The sequence below is a fragment of the Syzygium oleosum genome, unplaced genomic scaffold (genome assembly GCF_021117445.2).
Source record: "Syzygium oleosum isolate NSW1041296 unplaced genomic scaffold, Sole_v2.1 Sole_v2.21, whole genome shotgun sequence".
Classification (NCBI taxonomy): Eukaryota; Viridiplantae; Streptophyta; class Magnoliopsida; order Myrtales; family Myrtaceae; genus Syzygium; species Syzygium oleosum.
The window spans coordinates 5,040,256-5,063,145 of NW_026607505.1; the positions used below are offsets into that span (position 1 = coordinate 5,040,256).

A 22,890-nucleotide genomic window follows, 5' to 3' on the forward strand; every position below is an offset into this window, starting at 1 on the left:
GAGCCGATCATGTATTGCCTAGGAAGATTTTGAGTAGCGGACGGAGAGTTAAGTTCTTTTCCCATCGTAAGGTTTTTTTTTTACTTGTGGGGGTATATTTGTAGAAGCCTAGGATGTGTATCAAGAAGTGAATTAGAGAACTATTAAATGAATTTTTGTTATACAAATGAAGTGGGGCTTTCTCTTTTCAGAAGCCTATGACATAAGTTATCTACTAATTCATACCGTCAGTCCGATTTCCACTGATGCAGTTCCAATAAGGACAGATCGAGGCTGTTGCTATCGCTCTCCTCTTGTAAAGCAATGCCAGTGATGTATAACTTATACTTGGACCCTTCCAATTTCATTTGTGTTTTACAACATGGATGGATACCACCACTAACTACTTGAGTTCATCTGAATTATCGAAGAATGCTCGCCACATTGTGCAGTGCGGTGGATAAATTGTTGCTATATTCTGCAGTTAAGTTATGTTTGCTAAAATAAGTTATTTAATTAGTGCAGCATCTCTTTCTGTTCCTTTTTCCCAATGTAGGGTTTGCACTCAATATGTTAGTTGAAAGACGCTGCTTAGTTCGTCGAGTATACAGTGCTTTTAAGGAAGATTGCTTGCTCTCTCTCTCTCTCTCTCTCTCTGCAGTCAGATGTAATGACAACTAGATAAAGAAAATGGCAGCTTCAAATCTATATCATGATTGTGTGAGTCTGTATGAGGATGCAGAACCAAACAAGAGAAAATAATACATTTCCGTGGCTTCTTGCCTTGAAACATATTTCATTCAAGCCTGGAATCATTCCTAGTTCCACAACCCTAACCAAGACCCGGATGCCGACTCTCGATGGGATCTCACCGGTTGATCAAAAGGGGCTTTTTTCCTTGCTAGAGGAATAGGTAGCGAAACCTTGATGAGAAAGGTAAGACGGTGAAGCTCCGAGTTCCAAGGAGCCGCCACTTGTTCTTGGACGAACATTCTCTCACCAAGTTGGCCTGCTCTACGGGGAGGAATTGGCAGATCCACTCAGGCACCGATGCGTCCTCCCCGATTTCTTTCGTGAAAGAATGGAGCAGCTTCGGAATTAGAACCTTACCTTTGTTGCTAATTCCGACCGATGCTCGTACATAGTCCTTCAATGACTGCCTCAGCATGTCGGCCACATTTCCAGGCTTGAAGATTCTGACCTGTCGTTAGGAAATGCTCAAAGTTATACAAAGAAAGAAGTATCTCTTCTTTGGGTCTTGAGGGAACCTTACATCCATCAAGGCATGTCTAGTTTCCAATTGCTAATACTAATCGTATGGCAATCACAGAGAACATCTAATAAGAGCAATGTAAGCATCAGTAAGCAATTCAAATCTCATTTGCCAGATTCATGTGGTAGTAAGCTAAGCATCCGTGCTTTCCAGAGGCCTCCAATAACTAAAGGGAATGGAAGGGAAAGGTGCTTTTACCGCCGGTGAAGAATATGTCCCACAACTTAGCGCGAATGGAAGCAGAGGCTCCGGTTGATCGATCGAATACATTTCCTTCACTTCGAGTTCCTTGAATTCATGGAGAGCTAGGCACAAAGCCTGGCATCAAATACCAAATCAACATAGCATGTAAGCAACTAAAGAACGCATTAGATCGCTTCTCTTCTCTCACAATTGCAGATGCCCTATTTCTAGTTACTGTCATATGTCATGACCTGACAAACATGAGGGAGCTCATTTTTGCGACGAAATGACCATGAAAAGACACAAAACCATATAAGGAACTGATTCATACAATGTGTGGGCGATGAGGAGGAGGCTTCATCTTGAGCATGATGTATTCAATCTCAGCTGCACTGAATGACTGCCCTCCAACTGTGTACATGGCCTGAAATCATGTTGCCATAACATAAGAATCTCGCAGCTAGCCATCTGCTTAAGCATTCAGAAACATTTCACTATCGACAAGTTTTGTCAAAGTGAATCAGGAAGATACAAACATACATCAAAATTTAAAGAGCAGCGATTTTTTTATCAATCATTTCCTCTAGCCAATTTTAGCTGCTTATCATGGCTCTTCACCAAATAGAAGACCATTATTTACCGATGACCCAATGGAAGCATCGTTATGCTTATACCTATTAAATACAGTAAAACCACGACTCCATTTACATGTATTAGAGGAAATCAAGCCACTTCCTTTTCTCTTTTTAACTCGCTTCCTCAATCCACTGCCTTTCTGTTTCTAACATTGGTGCCTTCCCCAGCGACTAAAAACTCAAAATGAGAAGAAATAGACGTAGAATGTTCGAAAGGATAAAATGCTTACCTTCTGCATCAAGGAAAAGAATTTGACATCACTTCTAGGAATTCCATATGCTAAATATGCCTGGCAAAGTGTAGATAAAATAAGTAAAGAGATCAGGGCATCTAAAGAATGTAGTCCAGAAGGGGAAAAAATACAGAAGCTAGTAAAGAGAATGCCAATCATATAACAAATCAATCCAGGATAAATGGGAGGGTAATACTCAGTGCAGGTGTGAATGAGAAGGTTTTTCAAAGGGGTTTGAACAGAGGATCACATGCAAGGAGGAGAAAAACCTGACCCAAAAACCAAAGGTCAGAAAATGGAGATATTTACATGCATAATCAAGGCATTATACAAGTTGATCCAAAAAGCTAGCTTCTCGTCGTGCGTCATTCTAGATGGGTCCAGTTTGGCCAACTGCTCCACGAGGAACCTAATAGAAGGTAAATTGAGAAGTCAACGACATTTAGAACCTCTGCTGAAGAAATTTGCGAGTTAATTCTGAAAGTAGGCACAAATTGATCAGGTGCATAGGAGTATCAGATCATGACTTCATTGTAGTTCTTCAGTCAATTTAAATGAGAAATATTAGGAAGAGTTTCCTGATTTTTGCTCTAGATAGAACAAGCTTCTGTTGAAATATCTGAAAGCGGCAAGGAAAAGTTTCTATGCATTAATCTACTCTTTGAACACACAAAGAAGAGACAAGATTCATTGCGAAATTCAAAAGAAGACCATTGTACGTAACAATACATCAATTGCTCTAGAAGGAAGTTTCAAGTGTCGACCTGAATCTTTTGAGAGCTCCGGCAGCATAAATAAGTTCTTTCTTCCCAACGGACAGAGCACAGACTTGAACTGCCATGTTGTAGGCTCCGACAGTTCCCAGCCACTCCAGCTTACCAGGAAATCTATAAGGATCAAATGTCTCAACTTTGGCAAAGACATCATAACTGCTTTCCAAATCGCAGCCGGAGGACCTCCTTGCTGGTGAAGTCCAGAGGGGTGAGTCTAAGGAGGATGCAGCGGAGTTATAGGAGAGTGGGCGCATTGGTGAGGCCGGTGAAGCCATGTTTTGAGATGAAGAGTCTTTAGGTGAAATTGATAGAGAGATAAAAATGTCTATCATGCACAAAACCATTTCTTCAGACAGCTGGTTAGGGTGATGCCATAGGTTCTCCTGCAGAATATCCTTATTTGGCCTCTGGGTCACGTCTAACCATCGACTGACATATCCAATCTCCACATCTTTCTTCTCTCCACCGTTTGGATTCATAGGCTGCATTAAATCACTCAACTCTCTCATTTTGTTTTTTAATCTTCTACTAGTAAAAGCAAAAGAAAACTTAGATATATGGATAGAATGCATAGTTCTTGACTACAGTTAATCCAAGAACACGCAATTAATACCTATCCACCAGAGCAGTTAAGCACACCAGACTTCATCGATAAATTTAAGTTATATATTCAAGAAGACCTTGATGGAGAGAGAAAGAGAGAGAGAGAAAGAGAGAGAGAGAGGACCATCAGTTTAGGATAAATCTCTGATGCTGATGAAGCCCTAAAGGAAGAATGCCTTAGATTGTATTCCGCCAGGTGGCGCTCATTCCTTTCTTGATGTAGCTGATGTTGCAGGACAATTAACTCCCCTTCAAGTTTTTCCACTGTTGTCTCCAACAATGTTATACTGCCTAACAGATCCTTGGCCTTCAATCATATGATGGACCTTGAGATGTGAACGAGAATATCGAAGAAGAGAAAATGGAAACAGAGAGTAACCTTATCTGGAAGCTGGCTGGATGAGTCAGACAAGGATGGATCACAGTGCTCAATAGCGTTTGCCAGGGTCAAGTGTAACTGAATCTCTTCCTCCAACTCCTTTTGCAATCTTTCAATCTGTCAGCATTCAAGCGATATTCAATAAGGCATTTCACAAGAATCGATATGGCTTTTATGGTCAAATAGTGAAAGCATTTGAAATTAGGTGTTCCAGTTATCGGGTGAGAATTGAGAAAGAATCAAATCACTCAAAAGAACTTCGCAACACCAGAAAGAAACTATTTCAGACATTGCCAACATGTATCCAAACCAGAACTCGATTGGCATCACCCGTCAACTAGTTTTTTATACAATGCCAACCCCGAACACGAATACTTTGTCAACAAGCAGAACCACAACATCAATAGCATGCAAACAAGATTTCGGCGAACTCACATCTTGCTCGAGCTGGGATCGGTAAGTGTACAGCTTCCCACTTTTCTCTCGCCCGCTACATTTTTCCTGAATACGCGTTGCCATCAGATACTCAGCGAAATCTGCTCAAACAAAACTCCAAAGAGCCTAATCCACCATTCATTCATTCCATATGCAAGGGCTTCACCATTAACGACATGAAATGAGCAGAGGAAAGCAAAATATTTTATACCTCGAAATCAGAATTAGTGGAGCATCCATCTCCGGAAGAAAACGACTTGCTCCTCATTCGACAATTTGACCTGCCACTTCTCCTTAAATACCTCTGTATCGAACCTCCCCTGTTCAAAACCACCCATTATCAACAAAAGGAAAACAAAACAAAACAAAACAAAAAACCACCTCAAATTACAAGTGGTGAAGCAGCTAGAGAAGAGTGAGGAGATCTAAGATTATAACACCTACAAGTCGACAGGGAGCACTAAGCCGTGGCTGCTCGTACTGCTGCTATTGCGAGGAGAGAAGCAGGAGTCGCTACCGCCGCCGTCGTCGAAGACTTCGGGTCTCAGGCAAATCATATCTCCAAATCTTGGCGACTACCAAGTTTTATATCAGCAAATTCTGAGCAAAAGCATTCGCCGATCAGTCGATCCCAGATGAATGGACATGAGAAAAAACCAAGAAAGACTCGAACTTTGGATGGAGAACAGAAAAGGGTACTTCGCACAACAGATCAAAGCGCAGTCAAGCTCCGACGATTGAGGGGTTGATAAAGCAAAACGCTTTTGTTCAGAAGCATCTTGGCGTAAAGAATGAGAAAGGAAAAGTGAAAGGGTGTGGAAAGATGAAAGAAGCAAAAGGGAAAGAGAGAGAGAGAGGGACAGACAGACAAAGACTACTTAATTGTCAGTGTGTTTTGATGTTCGGTTCGTTAAGTGGGGACCGGGAGTGAGTGCACCGTGTTGCGTTGAGTCGGTCATTTTCTGGCGGAAGTTTCTCAGGCTGGACTGTTCCGACACCGACACTCCTCCCCGCCACTCTCTCTCAAGAAATTGCCGTCGACCCGACGACACTTGAATTTGTCCCATACTTCTCATTTCATGGAAAGACTTTGTCAAACACAATTCTAGTCTCGATAAATTACAAGAAAAGAAATCACTTCAAAGAGTTATATTGCTGTGACCTCGCTCTAAAAGAACGTGTTGAGTGATTTTGAGTTACTATCGACTAATCCCGTAGAATTTTGCTATAGACAGTGCGACCATCCTAGGTGCTTTCCACTACGTATTTGGCCGAGAGCCGAAAAATGTTTGGTTAGGCAAAGTCGAGGAAAAAGAAAAAGCTTCTGGTTGCTAGTACATTTACGAGTGATGATTAGGGGAATGTTTTAAAAGAGACTTGACTCTGACTGACCCTTTAGGCTTTGATTTTCTTTTTGCGGAACAGAGCATATTGCTCTTTTCCTTTTTTCTTCTTCCCCCACACTTTATGAACAGTAAAAGGGTCAACAATGTGAGTTGACCAGAAGCACCCAACAGCTCAATTTGCTCTTAATGACGATTTCCATCAAGTTTCCTTCCCAAAATGCATCCTCTGTTCCGAGGCAGTCTCAAGTTTGTGCCGATTTCTTTAGTGCAAACTGGCATGGCTCAAATCCAGGGGAACGGGGTTCCCCAAGAAACTACTCGGTGACAGAACGTTTCAGGACAAGGTCAACCTTCTCCAATTTCATTGATTCTCAAACTTAGGACCCCACTTCAGCGAAAACAGGTAAGTATGCCACGACAAAATAATAACCCCACGAATTGTGCAGTGAAAAGTTCATAAAGAATCTAACTCTGTTGGCTTTTAGTTCTAAATATTGATAGCAGTACAGATGAAATCACTCTCAGCAATTGTGAATGAATTCCTTGTCTCATACTTTGATGCAAACAGTACGTCGCACTATCTAATTTTCACTAACTCCAAGAACATCCTAATATAAAATAAAAGAAGAGATCAGAAAGGAGGAGCACAGAAAGATGATGGAGTTCGAGATGGTGTGCATCGTTTTTGGGGGGGTTCTCTGTTCTGCGGAACATTTTTGGCGCCAAATAGAAAGGACGATCTCTGATTGGCCAGGTCCAACTTTCTTTTTTCCTCGTTTCCTGCTAAAACCAAACCGAAAACCCCACGACTCCATATAAAGCCATAATCGTTGACCAACAGAGAAAACAAAAAGAGATACATGTGGCGTGAACGATAAGCAGAGGTGTCTTTACCAATGGTGGGATCTTGATGATGCCCATGAGCAGCAGCGGCCATCGGGCCCATTGCACCAGCTCGGATCTTCTTCTTCCTGCAGTGGCAGCCCTGCAACTTCTTCCAACACGGAGGGCATTAATTTCTTGCTACAGCCATGTTCCTTCATGGTACTTTTGGATGCATGAAGACGAAAAGATGTGAACTTGTTATGGTAAATAAGTTGATACAGTTAGTGTCCGAAAAGCCTTTATCAATGTAAACCGGGCATCTTATGGTGTTAATTAGAAATGGATCTTGATAACAAACATACAATTAGTGATTTTAATCTGAAAAAAACTCCAAGTATTATCTCCAGGCTTTGTTTGACTGGTCGGGTCAAAATCTGGCCTCGGCAAAAAATAAAGGTCATGAAGGGGCCCGTGAATTGCACTACTCGCTAGAATTAGCCAGCCTTGAATGGGGATGAGTTCTTAGACCGAGCGGTTTCAAAAGTGCATCTTAGCGAATGGGAAAATGACACAAACAGTTCATGAACTTTTGCCCAATGTGCAATGTGATCTCTGACCTTTTAATTTATTCAATGCTGTCCACGAACTCTTGATACATGTTCAATTTAGTCCATGAACTATTTGAAAATGTTCAATGTAGTCCTTCCATTAATTCAAATTTAGGGAATATTGAATATGTACCAAAAGTTCAGGGATTACATTGAACATTAGGTTAAAGTTCAAGGACAATATTGCACAATGGGCAAAAGTTCAAAGATCACATTGTATATTGGGCAAAAATTCAGGGACTGTTTGTATCATTATCCCTTATCAAATCTAAAGATTGAGACGTAGCGAGGTGTATCTTGAGTATCTTTTCCACCACATACAAATCATATTGTCACTTCCTAATGTGATTCAGGATTAATCCTGGATATCAACGGAGAAGCTGGGAGAAAACTTTAATGGGCCTCGATTTGCTAAAGAAAAAGATACTCGAAACTATGAATTTATAATCGCATCTGGTCGGTTTGTAAACAAAAAAAAATACAAGATAAATATGCAAATTTCGGAACAAATGTCACGATCTTTTTTCTTGTAGGAAGCCGATTGCTCTTATTACAATTCTAAATATGAATTATTTTATGAATAAATATAGGTGAATATCCACGAGAAATATAATCAGTCATCTACTTAACGAGTACCAAGATATTGAAGAAAACATCAATGCCATCAAATAAATTTTTGCAAAGAGATTTGGTCGATCAAGCCATGAATTTTGGTTTACTTTGGGCACTTGGTGGACCTTAAATTTGTTTTTTCAAGAGTGGGCCTGAGCTATGGGTGTGGACATAAGCCGAATTCCATCTGATGAGAAGTTGTCATTCTTCGAGTGAGGTCAAAATGTAGGGGGTGTCAAAAGGCCCTAAATTCATTGGGGTCCTGATCAACATCCGCAGTGATTGCAGAAACTTCTAAGGCAAACTAGCGTACCACCCAACTTTTACCGACACTTCAACACTTACTTACGTCGGATCGTCGTCGCGTCGTAAAACAATTTCACGACACATTACGTCATCTTTTTGTACATCGTTCAGCGATGTTCTTTGTGACGAGCAAGAAGCTAAATTATCCACGTTTATAATGTTCTCTGTGACGGAAAGAAAGGGGATGGGCCCTTTCCTTGCACGACAAGAACACGTTTTCAACCATCCACATAAAGTTCCTCCAACTCCAAAACGATAACTAAGAGAATACCTTTTAAGATATACAATCCGTGTGGAAATTTGTTTATACAAGCTAGTCTAGATAAACGTCGGATATATTTTGGAAAAATTACGGAAAAAGTTATAAACTTATTGTACTTATACTAATTCAATCTTAAACATTTTAATTGTGCCAATTCAGTTTTAAACATTTTGACGATTTTTTAATATAGTCCTTTCGGTCAATTTCAACGAAAAAAAAAAAAAAACGTTGACGTGGCGATCCAATAGCACTAGCCATCCTATGTGGCGTGGCCTCGACGCTGACGTGAACAACTTTGTAAAATTTTCTGAATGTTTCTCCTTTTTTCGTTTTTTATTTTTTTTCTTTCCTTTTCGCTGATAGCCGGTCTTAGGCGATGACCGATGAGGGCTGGCTGAGGGCAGCGACCCTCGCCAGCAACCAACGAGGGCTTGTAGGCCCTCACCCAGTGGCCCTCGCCGGCTGCAATAAAGAAAAAAAAAGATAAAATAAATAATAAATTCAAAAAAAATACTAAAAGTTGCAAAGAATTGTCTACGTCAGTGCTAGCGGTGCCACGTAGGATGTCAGGCGTCCACTTTAGCGATTTTCCGCCAAAATTAGCCGGATGGACTATATTGGCAAATTGTCAAAATGTTTAAGATTCAATTGCCCAAATTAAAAAATTTAGAACAGAATTGGCACAAGTACAATAAATTTATTACTTTTTTGATAATTTTCTCGAATTGTGCTCGTAGAAATTGAATCGATTATATTGACCAATTTTCATTTATCTACACATCAACCTTGAAAACGAGAACGACTTGATTTGAAATGACTGGACAAATCGATTTAGGAATATGCTCGAAACATTCTGGTGCGGTTTGACATGAGCATCACCGTTTTCTAGAATGTCATCGATTTGATTTATAATCAATCAATCAACCAAGTTAATGATGGCCGACTTCCCTCCTTAGATTGAGCTCAATTAGCTATCTGTTTGGCATCTTTTCCCTTTCCCCTTCTAACTTCCCTACTTTTCGGGAGATAAAATGATGCTGACGTATCCGTTTGGGTGCACCAATCCCTTAAAATTGCCATAATGACACACTTTTGTACTCTAAATAGTCCTTGAATTTCGATTCGATGTGCAACGTCATCTCTAAACTTTTAATTTGTTCAATGTGGTCCTTGAACTTTAGTTCAATATTGCAATATCGTCTATATGCTTTTAATTTATTCAATAAGATTCTTGAACTTTTGGTACATATTCAAAATAATATTCAATATTGTCCGTGAATTTAATTTAATGAAAGGATGACATTAGATATTTTATATAGTTTAGGGACTAATTTAAACATTTACCAAAAGTTCATGAACCGCATTGAATAAATTAAAGGTTCAGGTACGACATTGCACATTGGGCTAGAATTCATGAACCACACTAAACAAATTAAAAGTTCGTATACCATATTGAATATTAGGTCAAAATTCAGAGATCATTTGTATTGTTAACCCTTATTTGAACTATGGTGAAGACAACATTTTACAATCTTATGTTGTAACTTAATGAATGGTGATTGCACCTAAGATAAGTGATTCACAATTTCCATCTATGGTGCAAACGAAAAGCCTTTAATTGGAGGTAACGGACGGCGGCAATCATGGAATCTGGTGGTGCTCCTGTGGTCCATAGCACGAGAGCATAGTAAATATAATTTTTTTTAATCACTGTGGTCTAGTAGGGACATAGTATTATCTAAGGATTATCCAATAAATTCCCTTAATTCGTAGTAGTTTTTTCGTTTTTACTCAAAGAAGGACATGCTTTTATTCTCCTGAACATGCCACTCCATCCATTCCAAGGACTATGGAAAGCTGATCTTCTTGGTATTGTAAAAAAAAAGATGTGACTTCATTCTATACATTATTGGTGTAACACCTTGTCTTATCACAAATTAGGTTTTTCCTTGTATAAACGGAGAATACGAGTCGAATATTGTCCATGGCTATTATCTGGTACCGTGTAGAAACATAATCTGCAACCGAGAGATTATTTCCCTAGGAAAAATCGCCGAAAGCCAGGAAGATTCATACAATCGCGCACTTTTCCACACCCAATTCGAAATACACCGTGATTCTAGAGTTCTTACACAAACACACGCAACGTAATCAAAATAAGCGTGCCTTTTCCAAAACTAATCGAAATACCTCTTAGGGAATCCGAAATAGCGACCATTGATACGCGGGGGGGGGAGCGCACGTACTTACGACCCCCTTTTTATCTCCTCCAAATCCTTCAAGCCGACTCGAAAGACCCCGTCGTACACTCGCTCAATTGATTACCAAAATGCAAAATATTAAGCGCAAGAAATGGACAGGTAAAGGGATGTTCGAAACAGGCAGAGCAGAAGAGATTGCATGCGACAACCTCGAACCTTTTCTTTGTTTCTTCATCTTCTGCTTTTGCATTTTCTTCCTTTCTGTTTTTGAGCCGCTCCTTTGAATCCCCTCGTTCCAAAATTTCGTGTGACCCCCTCCCTCCTATTTCAAGAACCTCTTTCTCTCTATTTTCTTTCTCTCCCCCCCCCCCCCCCCGCAAGAATCACTCCGCCCCCGAGGACCACACCCTCTTTTTACGTTCCACTATCGCCTCTTCTTGTACATTCCGTTGAGATTTCAAAGGCTGCCACGCTTTTGGATTCGACGCCCAAATTTGTCCACTTTCTGGTTTTTTTTTCCTTCTCCTCTAGTTCTTGTTCCGGGACCAGTTTGTTTTGGGCACCTGCAGAAGTATCGGCCGGGGGGGTGGGGGGTGCGTCTTTTGTTTGATCGAGTCATGCGAAACGTTTTTCGGGTTTCGTCTTTTGAAAGCTTTTTGTCGCGAGCCCCGTGATCGCAGGTTGTCCTGCCGGGCCACTCAGCCACCACCCACTTGCCCTGTTTCTCTACTGAGCGGAAAAAATTTCCCTCTTTTTTAGGGTTTTCCGTTTTTTGCGAACGTAGGCTTTACTTTCGTCCACCCCGTAAGATTCCCCCCCGAAGGGAAGCGGTGGATATCATATTGGTTTTGTGAGTGCCCTTCTCTTGATTCATTGCCGCATTCTTGTCTGGCCCCTTTTCGTTTTCTTGGTGGGTGGTGCTAGATCGCCATAGCCCGTGACTTGTTGAGGCCTTTGGAGCTTTGGATTTCGAAATTCGTGTGTTTTTAGGAGGGGGGGCATTGGTTTTTTTCATGGTGGAATGTAACGATCCATGGTTATGCTAAAAGGGCTGGGCAGTTTGCTGCGACGCTTGATTCAGCAAGATTGTGCGAGGCATTGTTACTTAAAGAGCGAGGGAGGTTTCATGTCTTCTTTACTCATCAAAGATCCTTTATTTTCGAAGGGGTTTCATAATTCGACACACCCTTCACCCTCTTTGCCAATTCAAAACACGTTTTTTGTGGGGAAAGTTGTGCCCAAGATCGATACTTGCAATGGTTTTAGGATTAAGGGAGGTGGAGTCGGATTAACGCTTAAGGGGTGCTTTGAATTCGAGTCTCATAAAAAGAAGGGGGATGCTGATTCTAGGAGCATTATGCATAATCCTCTCACGATTGCTCTAAGTCAACAATTCAAGCTCCATCGTGTGGATGTGGAGTTTGAAGATAAGAAGGATGCTGGATCTGTAAATGGTAGTCGATGGAGCAACCATTCTGGTTTCCTGCGCCAGAACTCACCAGAGAAGATAGTAGTTGCGGTGGATATCGATGAAGGTATCAATCCATCTCGAATATTGTGTTCGATTCCATGGCGCTTTGATTGTTACGTTCCGGTTTATCTGTTTGAAGTACAATGAGTTCTTATGTACCTTACCTAAATAAGAAAGAGTACTTGTGGTGGGAAAAACTTCTCTGCAAATTTTTTTTGGGGATTACTGTTAGTGTGTGCATATTGAATTGATCAGTTTCGTTTCTTGTTGACAATATATATTCGAGACTTCTGGTCAATATTGAGGATATTGACTTGGCAATATTTTCTCTTGAAGTCAGAAGGAAGACATTTTTTTTCATTGGTAGCTGCCGGTGTCGGTCATGTTTACGAGTCATAGTGGATGTCATATTTTCAGCAGACATTTGCCATAACCGCTAGAAATCATCTCGTGTGTTTCCTGCACCAGAACATTCACCCACCTATTCATCATCTTCAAATTCACTTCTGTTCTGGTTTTGGATGGATGGGTTCTCTCTCTTTTCCTGTTGGTGTCTCTTCTGATCGGTTATTTGGAATTTCTCCCCCTGCTGTTTGGCAGTATTGGGTAACTTTGTCTCAGCTCTCAACAGATTCATTGCGGATCGTTTCTCTTCAAATCATTCGGTCTCGGAGTATCACGTGTACGAGTTCTTTAAGGTAATGGTCGACCATTGAGCTATTTTAATCCTCAAATTATTTGGTCTTGGAGTATCATGTTTGCGAGTTCTCGGAGTATCACGTTTCAAATAGTGGGTAGTGTCAAGCGAAAACTGTATGGATGGTCTTTGAATTTGCACTCTTTGTTCAGTCACTGAATTTATTTTCCCCTGTTTGATTGCTCGACTTCCACAGAAGCACTTCAATTGGATCATGAGTTGAGTAAATAAATCAGTACAATACAACTTGAATAGGGTCATAATTGATTGGCTGATATCTATTATTATCTTGTTGCTAGAGTTAAGGTGCTCTTTTAGATCTATTTCCTCTGTTTATGGGGACCTAGTCATTGAAAGGAGCAATATTTAGTATTGTTTGACCATAGTATTAGCTAAGCTTATTTCAGTCCAGCATCAGCATCAAACTTTAAATCAAAGTGAACTGGCAGGCCAGAGAGTGCTGATTGGATTGGTTTACAATTTTATGCTGTAATGCAGAAGCAATTGCTTGATCTGATATATGGTGGTTGGTGCCTTGCTAGTACCAGTCTGAGTGCATTCCTGATTGCCTTTTCTATTGCTCTTCTTTGTTGGAACTTCCCAGATAAAATAAGCATTCTTCATTCTCTTTGTATCATGATCTCGACATTGTTTATGCATATAGCTGCACTTGGATCCCTGGGAACGGATAGATTCTTCGCTCATTTGCTGATTTTTATGTAGTTTAGCTATAATATTGATGGATTCTTGAATTTTGACATCTTATTTACATTATTTTAAGACGTTCTCTTGTTGCCACTATTTATGAGAATGGTCTTCTTCTGGTGCTGTAATCTGTCTCAAATAATAAATAATATATGTAGTTAATGCATACGTACATTGGCCAGCATGCAATCTTCTCTAATGTTCCCTCATCTTTCTGTGGCAGATTTGGGGGTGTTCTCGCAATGAAGGTACTACTCTACTATTGGTTCTATCCATTTTTTTCCGGTTACCCTGCACACCGGGAAAGCTTTTTCTGGCGGTAGTCCTTGTATGCAATTGTAAAAAGGCCGGTTAAAAACTTTTGCCTGCGATTGGCTTTCTATCTCGATTCTTTCTGTCTTTTCACAAGTTGGCTGCTTGATCATTCACACATGTTCAACTGAAGAACTTGTCCAAAAACTAAAATCAGACAAATGAGAGGTTCCCTAAAGAAGTTATTATGTGCTTTAACAATGGCATCAGAATTTTCAAAGGTAGTTTAGTTTCCTGAGAAGTGGTTAGTGGTTCCGTCCAGTTCTATTTTAGTCCATGTGAGTTTCTGGATGGCATTAAGTTATGTCCATGAAGATGCAATGTTTGAGAGCTACTCTTGTTGTGACAGCTGATCTACGTGTTCATGAGTTCTTTAAGACACCGTATTTCAAGAAGGGGATTCACCCATTGCCAGGTGCTCAGAGAGTACTTCACAAATTAGCGAGACACTGTAAATTCTCAGTGGTCACGTATGCAAGCTCAAACTCATTCCTTTCACTCTTAAGATAATCTAAGGATTAGATGATCTTGAATTTTTTATGTCCTTGTAAAGGTCGAGGCAGAATGCAATCAAGGACCACACGATAGAGTGGATCGACAAGCATTATCCTGGATTGTTTGAGGAGATTCACTTTGGGAATCACTTTGCGCTAAATGGGGAATCTAGGCCTAAGTCAGAAATATGCAGGTATGCATTTGGACAGCTCTTACATTTGAGCTTTATAAACCTGTCTCTTGACTTTTGTAAGTCGGGTAGTTGGTTGTTTGTATATCACGGGGGGAGAACTAGAGCTGTCATTTGGGGTGAAAAGGACACTCTCGTGCACCCATCAAACCGTTGTGCCACACATGATTTTTTCTCTATATAGTTGTCTCAAATGTTAGGATAAATAAGTTTGGGTAGAGAAGAGCTTATCTAAAAAATGGGCAGCCTTAGGAATACTCGAGTTTTTCTTTCTTCGTGTCCTTTGTGTAAAGTTGTATATTGCTTTAGACATTCAGCTGAAAACGAACACCAAGGAACAATTGGCTTAGTTTCAACTTATGAAACCACTTTGGCAGGTCCTTGGGAGCCAAGGTTCTGATTGACGATAATCCAAGATATGCTATCGAGTGCGCCGATGTCGGAATCAAGGTTCTCCTTTTCGATTACGAGAATTCCTATCCATGGTGCAAGACAGAGTCAATCGATAAACATCCCCTGGTCACAAAAGTCCGTAACTGGGAAGAAGTTGAGCAACGATTGGTTTCTTTGGTTGCTGCTTAGTTTTGTGACGGAGCAGTGAGGCTTGCGGGTACACCATGACTCGATCAAGAACCATCGCAACCAAGTTCCTGCGCCTGGAGCTTCATGATGCTTGATGCCAACAGAGGTCACCTCGCTGTTTAGCTCATTCTTTTAGTCGAGCCTTCTATGTCTTGAAGGGATCAATTAGTCTTGTTAGTATGCTACTATTGACGGTAGGGGAACACTATGCGAGTGTCGGTACCTCTTGAGGACGGCTATGACTAGGAATTCATCAACTTTGTTGTATTTATTTGGGAAGGTCTGAATGCAACGTTATAGAAAGTATATACGACCTTTCTGCTACTCAAATCTCAAGAAATAACCAGATCAGTGCGTAATCTGCTGAGAGCTCTGGTATCTTGAGCTGGATAGATAGTGTGAGCAAAATGAACATGCTGAGTATAACATCTCTACACCATGAAATCAGGGTATAACATCATCTTTGGACTCTTGAATCGTCTTCTCAAATCATAGACATTCAATCAGTACTCATCAGCTGGGCCACGGCCAAAGGTAAAAAGATTAGTTCTGAGAGAAATTTTCGATTTTTTGGGGGGTCCAAACTAAGTGAATTCAATTGGATAGGGGGCCCCTTTCCAGGCAATCCTGGGTGCTCATATTTATGTAAGGAGTTAATGTTGTCTGGACCATTCTTGAATGCCTGAAGAGATTCGGATAGCCGAGATATTCTTCTCTTGCTAATTTGCTGACATTTGCTGGCCCTATATCTTCTTAAAGCCTGATTAAGATTATCCTGGATTAATTAATGATATCTACGATAAAGCTTCATAAAAGAAAGAATTTGGAGTGATTCTATGCGTGGCTAAAATTCATTTAAAACATGGACGCGGAACACCTTTCCGCCATCGATTGAAATAAATAAGGCTTAATACCCTAAAAAACCTTCAACTTTAGCTCTTGTCCCAATTTTACCTTTTGTCTTATAAAAAACTTTCAACTTTAGGTCATGTCCTAATTCTACCATGAACTTTTTTTCGTTTCATAAAAAATCTCCAACTTTAGATCCAGTCCCAATTCTACCTTAAACTTTTTTTGTCTCATAAAAATCATCAACTTTAGGTGCACTACCAATTCTACCTTAAACTTTTTTTTGTCTCATAAAAAAATCTCAGCTTTAGGTCTAGTTTCAATTTCACTCTAATTTTTTTTGCCTCATAAAAGATCACAAACTTTTACTTGAGTCCCAAATCTGTTCTGCATTAACTCTTCGTCAAAATTGCCCTTAGTGATTTTGCGCTCGCCAATCTCTTGTGCTTGGGAATGTTCCATCTTTTGCGGTCAGAGAACTCGCGCTCGGGACGCTCGAACAGCTCGTGCTTAGGAGTTTTCCATCTCTCGGTTGTCGATGAGAAATTTTGGATTTGAGGGTTGATGATGGCAGATTTGTGTCTCAAGTAAAAGTTTGTGGTTTTTTATAATACTATAAAAATTTTAGGGTAAAATTGGGATTGGACGGTAAAATTAGGATTAAGACCTAAAGTTGGGGGTCTTTCATAGGACAATAAAAAAGTTAGGGTAGAATTGGGACGTGACCAAAAGTTGAGGGTTTTTTATAAGACAAATAAAAATTTATGGTAGAATTGTAATTGCCGAACTGAATCTAAAGTTGAAGGTTTTTTATGAGATAAAAGGTAAAATTGGGACAAAAACTAAAGTAAGATGTTTTTTAGGGTATCATGCCAAATAAATAATAGGTAGAAAGTAGAAGGGGCAATCCTTGTCGTTCATTCTCGGAAATCCACTCGAAGGCTTCTCTCAGCTAAAGTTGCCGACGGCGTCGCGATACCCTGCTAGACCTAGTACTTCTCGAGTTTTGCCTGCTGCACAAATTCGAGCAGTCTTATGTCCATCTTCGGTCTCCCACCTTAGATCGAGGATATTTTCTACGCCGTCTCTAGATCGATCTTCGTATGTATAACTCCATTTTCGGTCTTCCGACTAACTCATTCGTACTTAGGCCCCCCCTTCAATGATGATTTTCTGCCTCTCGACCCATTGCATGACCATAGCAAACACTGCACGCAAAACTACAAAATGATACAGGATTGATACGAACATGAAAAGCCTCCTACGACAGGCTTTTCTCTTCTCTCTTCCCCATGTGATTGTCACTGGATGGTTAATGTGGTGGTGGACCAGCTTTCAGAGGGAGACATCAGTGCTGTGGTTCATAAAAGAGACCACCCAATCTATCTTATCTGAGTGCAATAATAACTCACCCACGTCCGGCGACAGAGGGCCCTTTAATGATGCCTTCGTCCTTTTTAGCTGTCGGCGAAACGTTCTGGTCTTAGTTTTTAGCATGCATGGACATACGTGCTATGCAGACTAAACTCATGAACTGCCCTGTCAATATGTTATTAACGTGGTGCGTAATGACACGAAATCAACGTGGGACTTTACTCAGGAAACAACTTGTCGAGCTTACATAGAACCGAGCATAGGCAAATTGCTTTACTGGGGTCCCTATTTTGACCCTTCTTCTCTCCCAAAAGTCCTTCCATAGCTTGGCCTCACCCAAATCCATCGGCTGCCTGCTGAACACTCTCATCTTTCTCTCTCTGCATTCTTCATCATCGGCCCCAACAATGCCGCGCTACTCCGAAGACGCCCAACCCAAGAACAGGAAGAGAAAACTCTTCTTCGCCATCTTCTCATCCTTCTTCCTCCTCGCTCTCGCCCTCACCGCCGTCTATGGCCTCGCCTCCCGAGTCCCGCCAAGAAGCTCCGCCATCGACGATCGCCACCGGGAAGCTCGGTCCCTCATCAAGTCCTCCTGCAGCTCCACTCTGTACCCCGACCTCTGCCTCTCTCAGCTCACCTCCTCGCCATCTTCAGCTGCCAGCGCCGTGAAGACCCCCAAGGACGTCATCACGCTGGCTCTGAACCTGACCATCGCCTACGTCCAGCACAACTACTTCGCCATCAAGAAGGTGGCGGCGGTGCGGAGGGGGCTGACGGCGAGGGAGAGGACGGCGCTCCACGACTGCCTGGAGATGGTGGACGACACCCTCGACGAAGTCCGTGAGACCCTGGTGGAGCTGCTGGCGTACCCGAGCGGGGGCAACAAGTCGGTGTCGGAGCTCGCCGAGGACATGAAGACATTGCTCAGCGCCGCCATGACGAACCAGGAGACGTGCCTCGACGGCTTCTCGCACGGCTCCTCCGACAAGAAGGTGAAATATTCTTGGAGATTCTTGAGCGGAAATTTCTTTTATGACGATTAGGTCCTTTATGCGAGGCCCAATGGCACAAAATTACATTGGTACCATAACGCCTCGTTCTTCGCTCACAGGTTAGAGAGGCCCTGTTGGGTGGCCAGACGCACGTGTTCCACTTGTGCAGCAACGCGCTGGCCATGGTCAAGAACATGACCGACGCCGACGTGGCCAGCGAGCGGCTCTCCTCCTCCAACAGGCGCTTGAAGGAGGAGGAGGAGGGCCCGACACGGTGGCCGGAGTGGCTGTCGGCCGGGGACAGGCGGCTACTCCAATCGACCGCGGTGACGCCGGACGCGACGGTGGCGGCGGACGGGAGCGGGGACTACCGGACGGTATCCGCAGCGGTGGCGGCTGCGCCGGAGGGGAGCGCGAGGAGGTACATTATAAGGATAAAGGCGGGGGTGTACAGGGAAAACGTGGAGGTCCCGAAGAAGAAGACCAACCTGATGTTCATGGGAGACGGGAGGACCAGCACCATCATCACCGGAAGCAGAAACGTCGTGGACGGCAGCACCACATTCAACTCCGCAACTGTTGGTAAGTGTGTACCTCTCGCTCTTCTCTGCTCGTTCTTTTCGAAACTAATCTGTCTTGTCTCTTTCCGTCATAATTGTCGTTTATTGAAAATTTTCACAATGCCACGTGCGCTCTGCATTAAGATGCCAACTACCCTGACGTTAAACTCTCTTTGATCTAGGAAAGAAAACCAAGAAAAAATTGTCGGCCTCGTGTGTCCTGTCCTCGGAAAATTCCGATCGCTAGATCTCACTTGGTCAATCGACTTGAAAAAACCAAGAAAAAGACATAAAGATAAGCACTGCGAAACCACCGAAAATATCTCGGTTGCAGTTTCGAAATTTCCGCAATTAGAAAGAAAGGAAATCGAAAAACAAGAAGAAAAACATTTGATTATACAGGGTGAAAACTCTACTAAGATCTCGAGACAACGGGTCGCTTCCGGATCTTTGATTGGATCTGAAATGCTTGCAGCTGTAGTTGGGGACGGGTTCTTGGCCAGGGACATAACCTTCCAGAACACCGCGGGCCCGTCGAAGCACCAGGCGGTGGCGCTCCGCGTCGGGGCGGACTTCTCCGCCTTCCACCGGTGCGACATGCTGGCCTACCAGGACACCCTCTACGTGCACTCCCTCCGCCAGTTCTACGTCGGCTGCCTCGTCGCGGGCACCGTTGACTTCATCTTCGGGAACGCGGCAGCCGTGCTCCAGGACTGCGACATCCACGCACGCCGCCCCAACCCGGGCCAGCGCAACATGGTCACTGCCCAGGGCCGCGACGACCCCAACCAGAACACGGGTAGTTTTCCCCAAACTTCACTGCAGCAATTATAGTTTCGAAACTTCGCCGTTTCAAAACACGATCCGTTTGTTCGACAGGTATAGTGATCCAAAAGTGCAGAATTGGAGCAACATCAGATCTCTTGGCAGTGAAGGAGAGCTTCCAAACTTATCTGGGTAGGCCATGGAAGACGTACTCGAGGACCGTGATAATGCAGACCGCCATAAGCGACATCATCAATCCCGCAGGCTGGTACGAGTGGGACGGCAACTTCGCCCTCGACACTCTGTACTACGCGGAGCACGCGAACACCGGGGCCGGTGCCAGCACCGAGAACCGGGTCACATGGAAGGGCTACAGAGTGATTTCGGCTTCTGAAGCTCAAGCGTTCACCGCCGATCAGTTCATCGCCGCGGGCAGCTGGTTGGGTTCCACGGAGTTTCCCTACTCTCCCGGTCTCTGAAAACGAACCGGAGCATCGAATGAGAAAAATTGTATCTGATCATTCGGAGACGATGATGAATAAAGAAACTGAAGAACATTAGCTTTGAAGGTCCATGAGGATAACACCTAACAGTGGCATCCCCGTAATTTCTCCCAACATGAAGGGCATTAAAGTGCCCGTGCGGGGGTCGGCTTGTATTAGGAACAGACGCGGTGCGCACACTTCCACGTCGGACTGGTCTTTTGTCGTTTTCTGCATGCCATGGTCCCACGGCATCTTTCCTCCGTAACTTACGTGGCCATTCCTTTTCTTTTCTTTTTTTTTTCCTTGTGAATTATTTTATTTTCTTAACGCATTTCAGAACGCACTTAGATTTGAAAGATTGTTATGATTAATTATTTAATCATTTCTAGTCAAATTGATTTGTGGAACTTGCTGAAGTCATCCTAAGATGGCTAGTTTCCCTGATCAAATCTACATGAAATTTGGAAAGTACCATCTTTAGATTTTACATAAAATGAGGTCTTTCCTAAATTTAATTTGTAATATTGCATTCTTTTCATATGGTGCTACAATTGCATGCTAAAATTCCAATAAAAAGGCTAAATAGAACTTCGATAGCGTCTCATGTTGAGTTTCACGTTCCGAGAAGTCGAGCGATTTCGAAAAACCCGTCTTGGTTCATGCATGTTTCATGAAATATTTTAAAGTCTCGAGTTTGAATCAGTCCTCTCACTTTCCTTTATACGTCAACAAGAAAGACAATGCACGTTATAAATGAGTTGCATATGTCATGGGTTAGAGTGTCGTGCGCATCTTAAATAAATTTATGGAGCTACCGAAATGTGAATAAGTGCTAAAAGTAGGAATTAATTGGTAAAATGTCGTGAAAATCTGTATGATTGACATGGTACGATAACCCAAGGTTTAGTCATTAATGTTTTAACTTTTCGAAGCATAAAGGTCAATTCATAGAAAATCTAGTGTTATTTTCATCTTTAATTGCTACTATCAAAGGGAATACTTAGGTTTTTTCTTTTTTAATAATCTAGGGATATTAGCGTGGGGACTTGGACATGTGGAGGCCTATGGAATATAGCTTAAAATACTAATGAACTGATGTAAGTTCAGACCCACATGCGCATGGTCGAGTTGATAGGCGCTTTCCTTCCCTCAGAGAGGTTTTGGGTTCGAATCCCCGCTCGGTTCCGTCATTTAAGTGAGGGGCTTTGGTGGTGGGTTCTTTGAAATTTCTCCACGAGATATAGGCGCTCCAGATTACACCGTGTGGGCTCGTCGGGGAATGGTGGTGGATCCTCGGTTATAAAAAAAAAAAAAAAAAAAAAAAACTGATGTAAGTTCAATTTTTTGGCTAGTGCAGCCGTGCCCGTGGCTCTGGCCTAGAGTAGTTTTTAATTCCCGAAGTTGAGAAATTTAATGACGTTCCACCATATGTGCCAATTTGGGTTGCAATTTGTTCACCTGTCAATTGCTTCATTCAATTCTTGATTGGCTTAGCCTCTAACGTGCCTTTATGAAGATTGTCACTTCTGCGAGACTCTATCCTATCGCATGTGTTGCCTTTGAACTTCCTCACGAGAAAATATTCGGGAGTTGCACAACGCCACCTCAATTGCTGATGTGACGCGTGTTATTTTACTTATGTGCAATAATATATTTACACTTTGTTTGCTAAGTTGGAATAACAAAATAAGAATAAAAATACGAATTTTCTTTTCTTCCTTCACCATCCATTTTTCTCTCTAAATCTGGCCGCCGGCATCGCGTTCAGGCATCGTTTTGGCCGACTCTTTAGATCTGGCCGTCGCGCCCAGCTGCAAGGTTGTTAAGCTCGTTGCCGACGGGCATGGACGAGCCAACGACTCGATCTCAATCATAAGCCAAATCCGGCGAGTTCCCTCCCTTTGCCTTTGTTGCCGCACCTCCAAATCCCGTCACTCTTTTGCATGGCTATTCCTCTATTTTGCTTCTTGACACTTGAGCTCCGTCCGCGGCCGCAATGAGGCCTACAGATCTGGAAGTCTGAAGCAATGCTCTAGAACGGAAGCCATGCTTCACCAAACCTTCGCCATGCGTCAGATCCGGAGGCACGGCTTTGAAGGAAGACGGAGCCGACCACAAAGATGACGAAGAGAGTGGCTTGGCTTGGACATCCGGCAATCGTCAGCCTGGATGCGGTGCTGCAAGCTCCGCCGATGGCGATGGCAGGGGGAGGCGCGGAGATCAGGCTCAAGTGGGTACAGTCGGAGGAGGAAGAGAGTTCTTTTTATCTACATCCATGTTAACATATACGTGTCAATTTGTAATTGGCTCAGAGCGCATGGATGCATGCCATCAGCAGCGGGACATGCCACGGCTGCTCGCAAATCACCGAATATTCTCTGACTCCAAACACATGCACGAGATTAGAGTATGACCAGATGCATTGTTCTCAAATGCATTAAAAGTTCATAGGAATAATTTAGCATTTCATCTTATGCTGCGAGCTCAATCAAGTGGAATACTACCAAACCCTATCCAAACACCAAAAGCGGATTGAATCCCTCGAATTTGAATTGCAATGGAAAACTACAAAACTTGGTCACAAGAATCCTCACCCACGTGACCCGCAGTATTCGACAATGTTCGGTGATAAATTTCTTCATAAAAATTGCTTTCGGTGTTTGCAGTCAAAAGAAGGTAACCGACATTTTGTTTTAACCTTCTTGGCTTGTCGGAAATTTCAATTAATTAATCAGTTGCTATGTTAGATTTTCTTTT

At 42.4% G+C, this 22,890-nt stretch overlaps 3 protein-coding genes and 1 long non-coding RNA gene across 8 annotated transcripts; 2 read left to right on the forward strand and 2 right to left on the reverse strand.

Annotated features, from left to right (window-relative positions):
- Positions 1-661: 661 nt before the first annotated feature.
- On the reverse strand, positions 662-5,463 carry LOC115671308 (uncharacterized). Of its 5 annotated transcripts, none has more exons than XM_056321047.1 (12): positions 4,938-5,463; positions 4,705-4,813; positions 4,494-4,559; positions 4,059-4,175; positions 3,804-3,986; positions 3,068-3,558; positions 2,613-2,712; positions 2,301-2,360; positions 1,767-1,859; positions 1,451-1,570; positions 1,090-1,180; positions 662-988 (listed from the first exon to the last, which is right to left on the reverse strand). In XM_056321047.1, the coding sequence occupies exons 1-12, from the start codon at positions 5,048-5,050 to the stop codon at positions 798-800; spliced, it is 1,734 nt and encodes a 577-aa protein (XP_056177022.1). In that variant the 5' UTR covers positions 5,051-5,463; the 3' UTR covers positions 662-797. The 5 variants fall into 5 exon arrangements, with proteins under 5 accessions (XP_056177022.1, XP_056177023.1, XP_056177021.1 ...); XM_056321048.1 differs by having other exon boundaries at positions 662-1,180; positions 4,959-5,068; positions 5,167-5,460; XM_056321046.1 differs by having other exon boundaries at positions 662-1,180; positions 4,938-5,068; positions 5,167-5,455.
- Positions 5,464-11,238: 5,775 nt separating this feature from the next.
- Positions 11,239-15,435, forward strand: LOC115671235 (uncharacterized). The gene is made up of 6 exons (XM_030592746.2): positions 11,239-12,188; positions 12,725-12,822; positions 13,750-13,774; positions 14,188-14,308; positions 14,392-14,526; positions 14,901-15,435. The coding sequence occupies exons 1-6, from the start codon at positions 11,687-11,689 to the stop codon at positions 15,103-15,105; spliced, it is 1,086 nt and encodes a 361-aa protein (XP_030448606.1). The 5' UTR covers positions 11,239-11,686; the 3' UTR covers positions 15,106-15,435.
- Positions 15,436-17,568: 2,133 nt separating this feature from the next.
- Positions 17,569-20,216, forward strand: LOC115671309 (pectinesterase-like). The gene is made up of 4 exons (XM_030592845.2): positions 17,569-18,323; positions 18,443-18,905; positions 19,359-19,682; positions 19,763-20,216. The coding sequence occupies exons 1-4, from the start codon at positions 17,736-17,738 to the stop codon at positions 20,125-20,127; spliced, it is 1,740 nt and encodes a 579-aa protein (XP_030448705.1). The 5' UTR covers positions 17,569-17,735; the 3' UTR covers positions 20,128-20,216.
- On the reverse strand, positions 18,704-19,443 carry LOC130140730 (uncharacterized). The gene is made up of 2 exons (XR_008818720.1): positions 19,300-19,443; positions 18,704-19,017 (listed from the first exon to the last, which is right to left on the reverse strand). It is a non-coding gene; the product is annotated as an uncharacterized LOC130140730 (long non-coding RNA).
- Positions 20,217-22,890: the final 2,674 nt, after the last annotated feature.

Coding starts and splice junctions, on each gene's coding strand:
- LOC115671309 (XM_030592845.2), top strand. CDS start 17,736: ATGCCGCGCTACTCCGAAGACGCCCAACCCAAGAACAGGAAGAGAAAA. Junction 18,906..19,358: donor ATTCAACTCCGCAACTGTTG/GTAAGTGTGTAC, acceptor AAATGCTTGCAG/CTGTAGTTGGGGACGGGTTC. Junction 19,683..19,762: donor CGACCCCAACCAGAACACGG/GTAGTTTTCCCC, acceptor TTTGTTCGACAG/GTATAGTGATCCAAAAGTGC.
- LOC115671235 (XM_030592746.2), top strand. CDS start 11,687: ATGGTTATGCTAAAAGGGCTGGGCAGTTTGCTGCGACGCTTGATTCAG. Junction 14,309..14,391: donor TGTAAATTCTCAGTGGTCAC/GTATGCAAGCTC, acceptor GTCCTTGTAAAG/GTCGAGGCAGAATGCAATCA. Junction 14,527..14,900: donor CCTAAGTCAGAAATATGCAG/GTATGCATTTGG, acceptor CCACTTTGGCAG/GTCCTTGGGAGCCAAGGTTC.
- LOC115671308 (XM_056321046.1), bottom strand. CDS start 5,050: ATGATTTGCCTGAGACCCGAAGTCTTCGACGACGGCGGCGGTAGCGAC. Junction 4,560..4,704: donor CCACTAATTCTGATTTCGAG/GTATAAAATATT, acceptor ACGCGTATTCAG/GAAAAATGTAGCGGGCGAGA. Junction 4,176..4,493: donor GATCCCAGCTCGAGCAAGAT/GTGAGTTCGCCG, acceptor GAATGCTGACAG/ATTGAAAGATTGCAAAAGGA.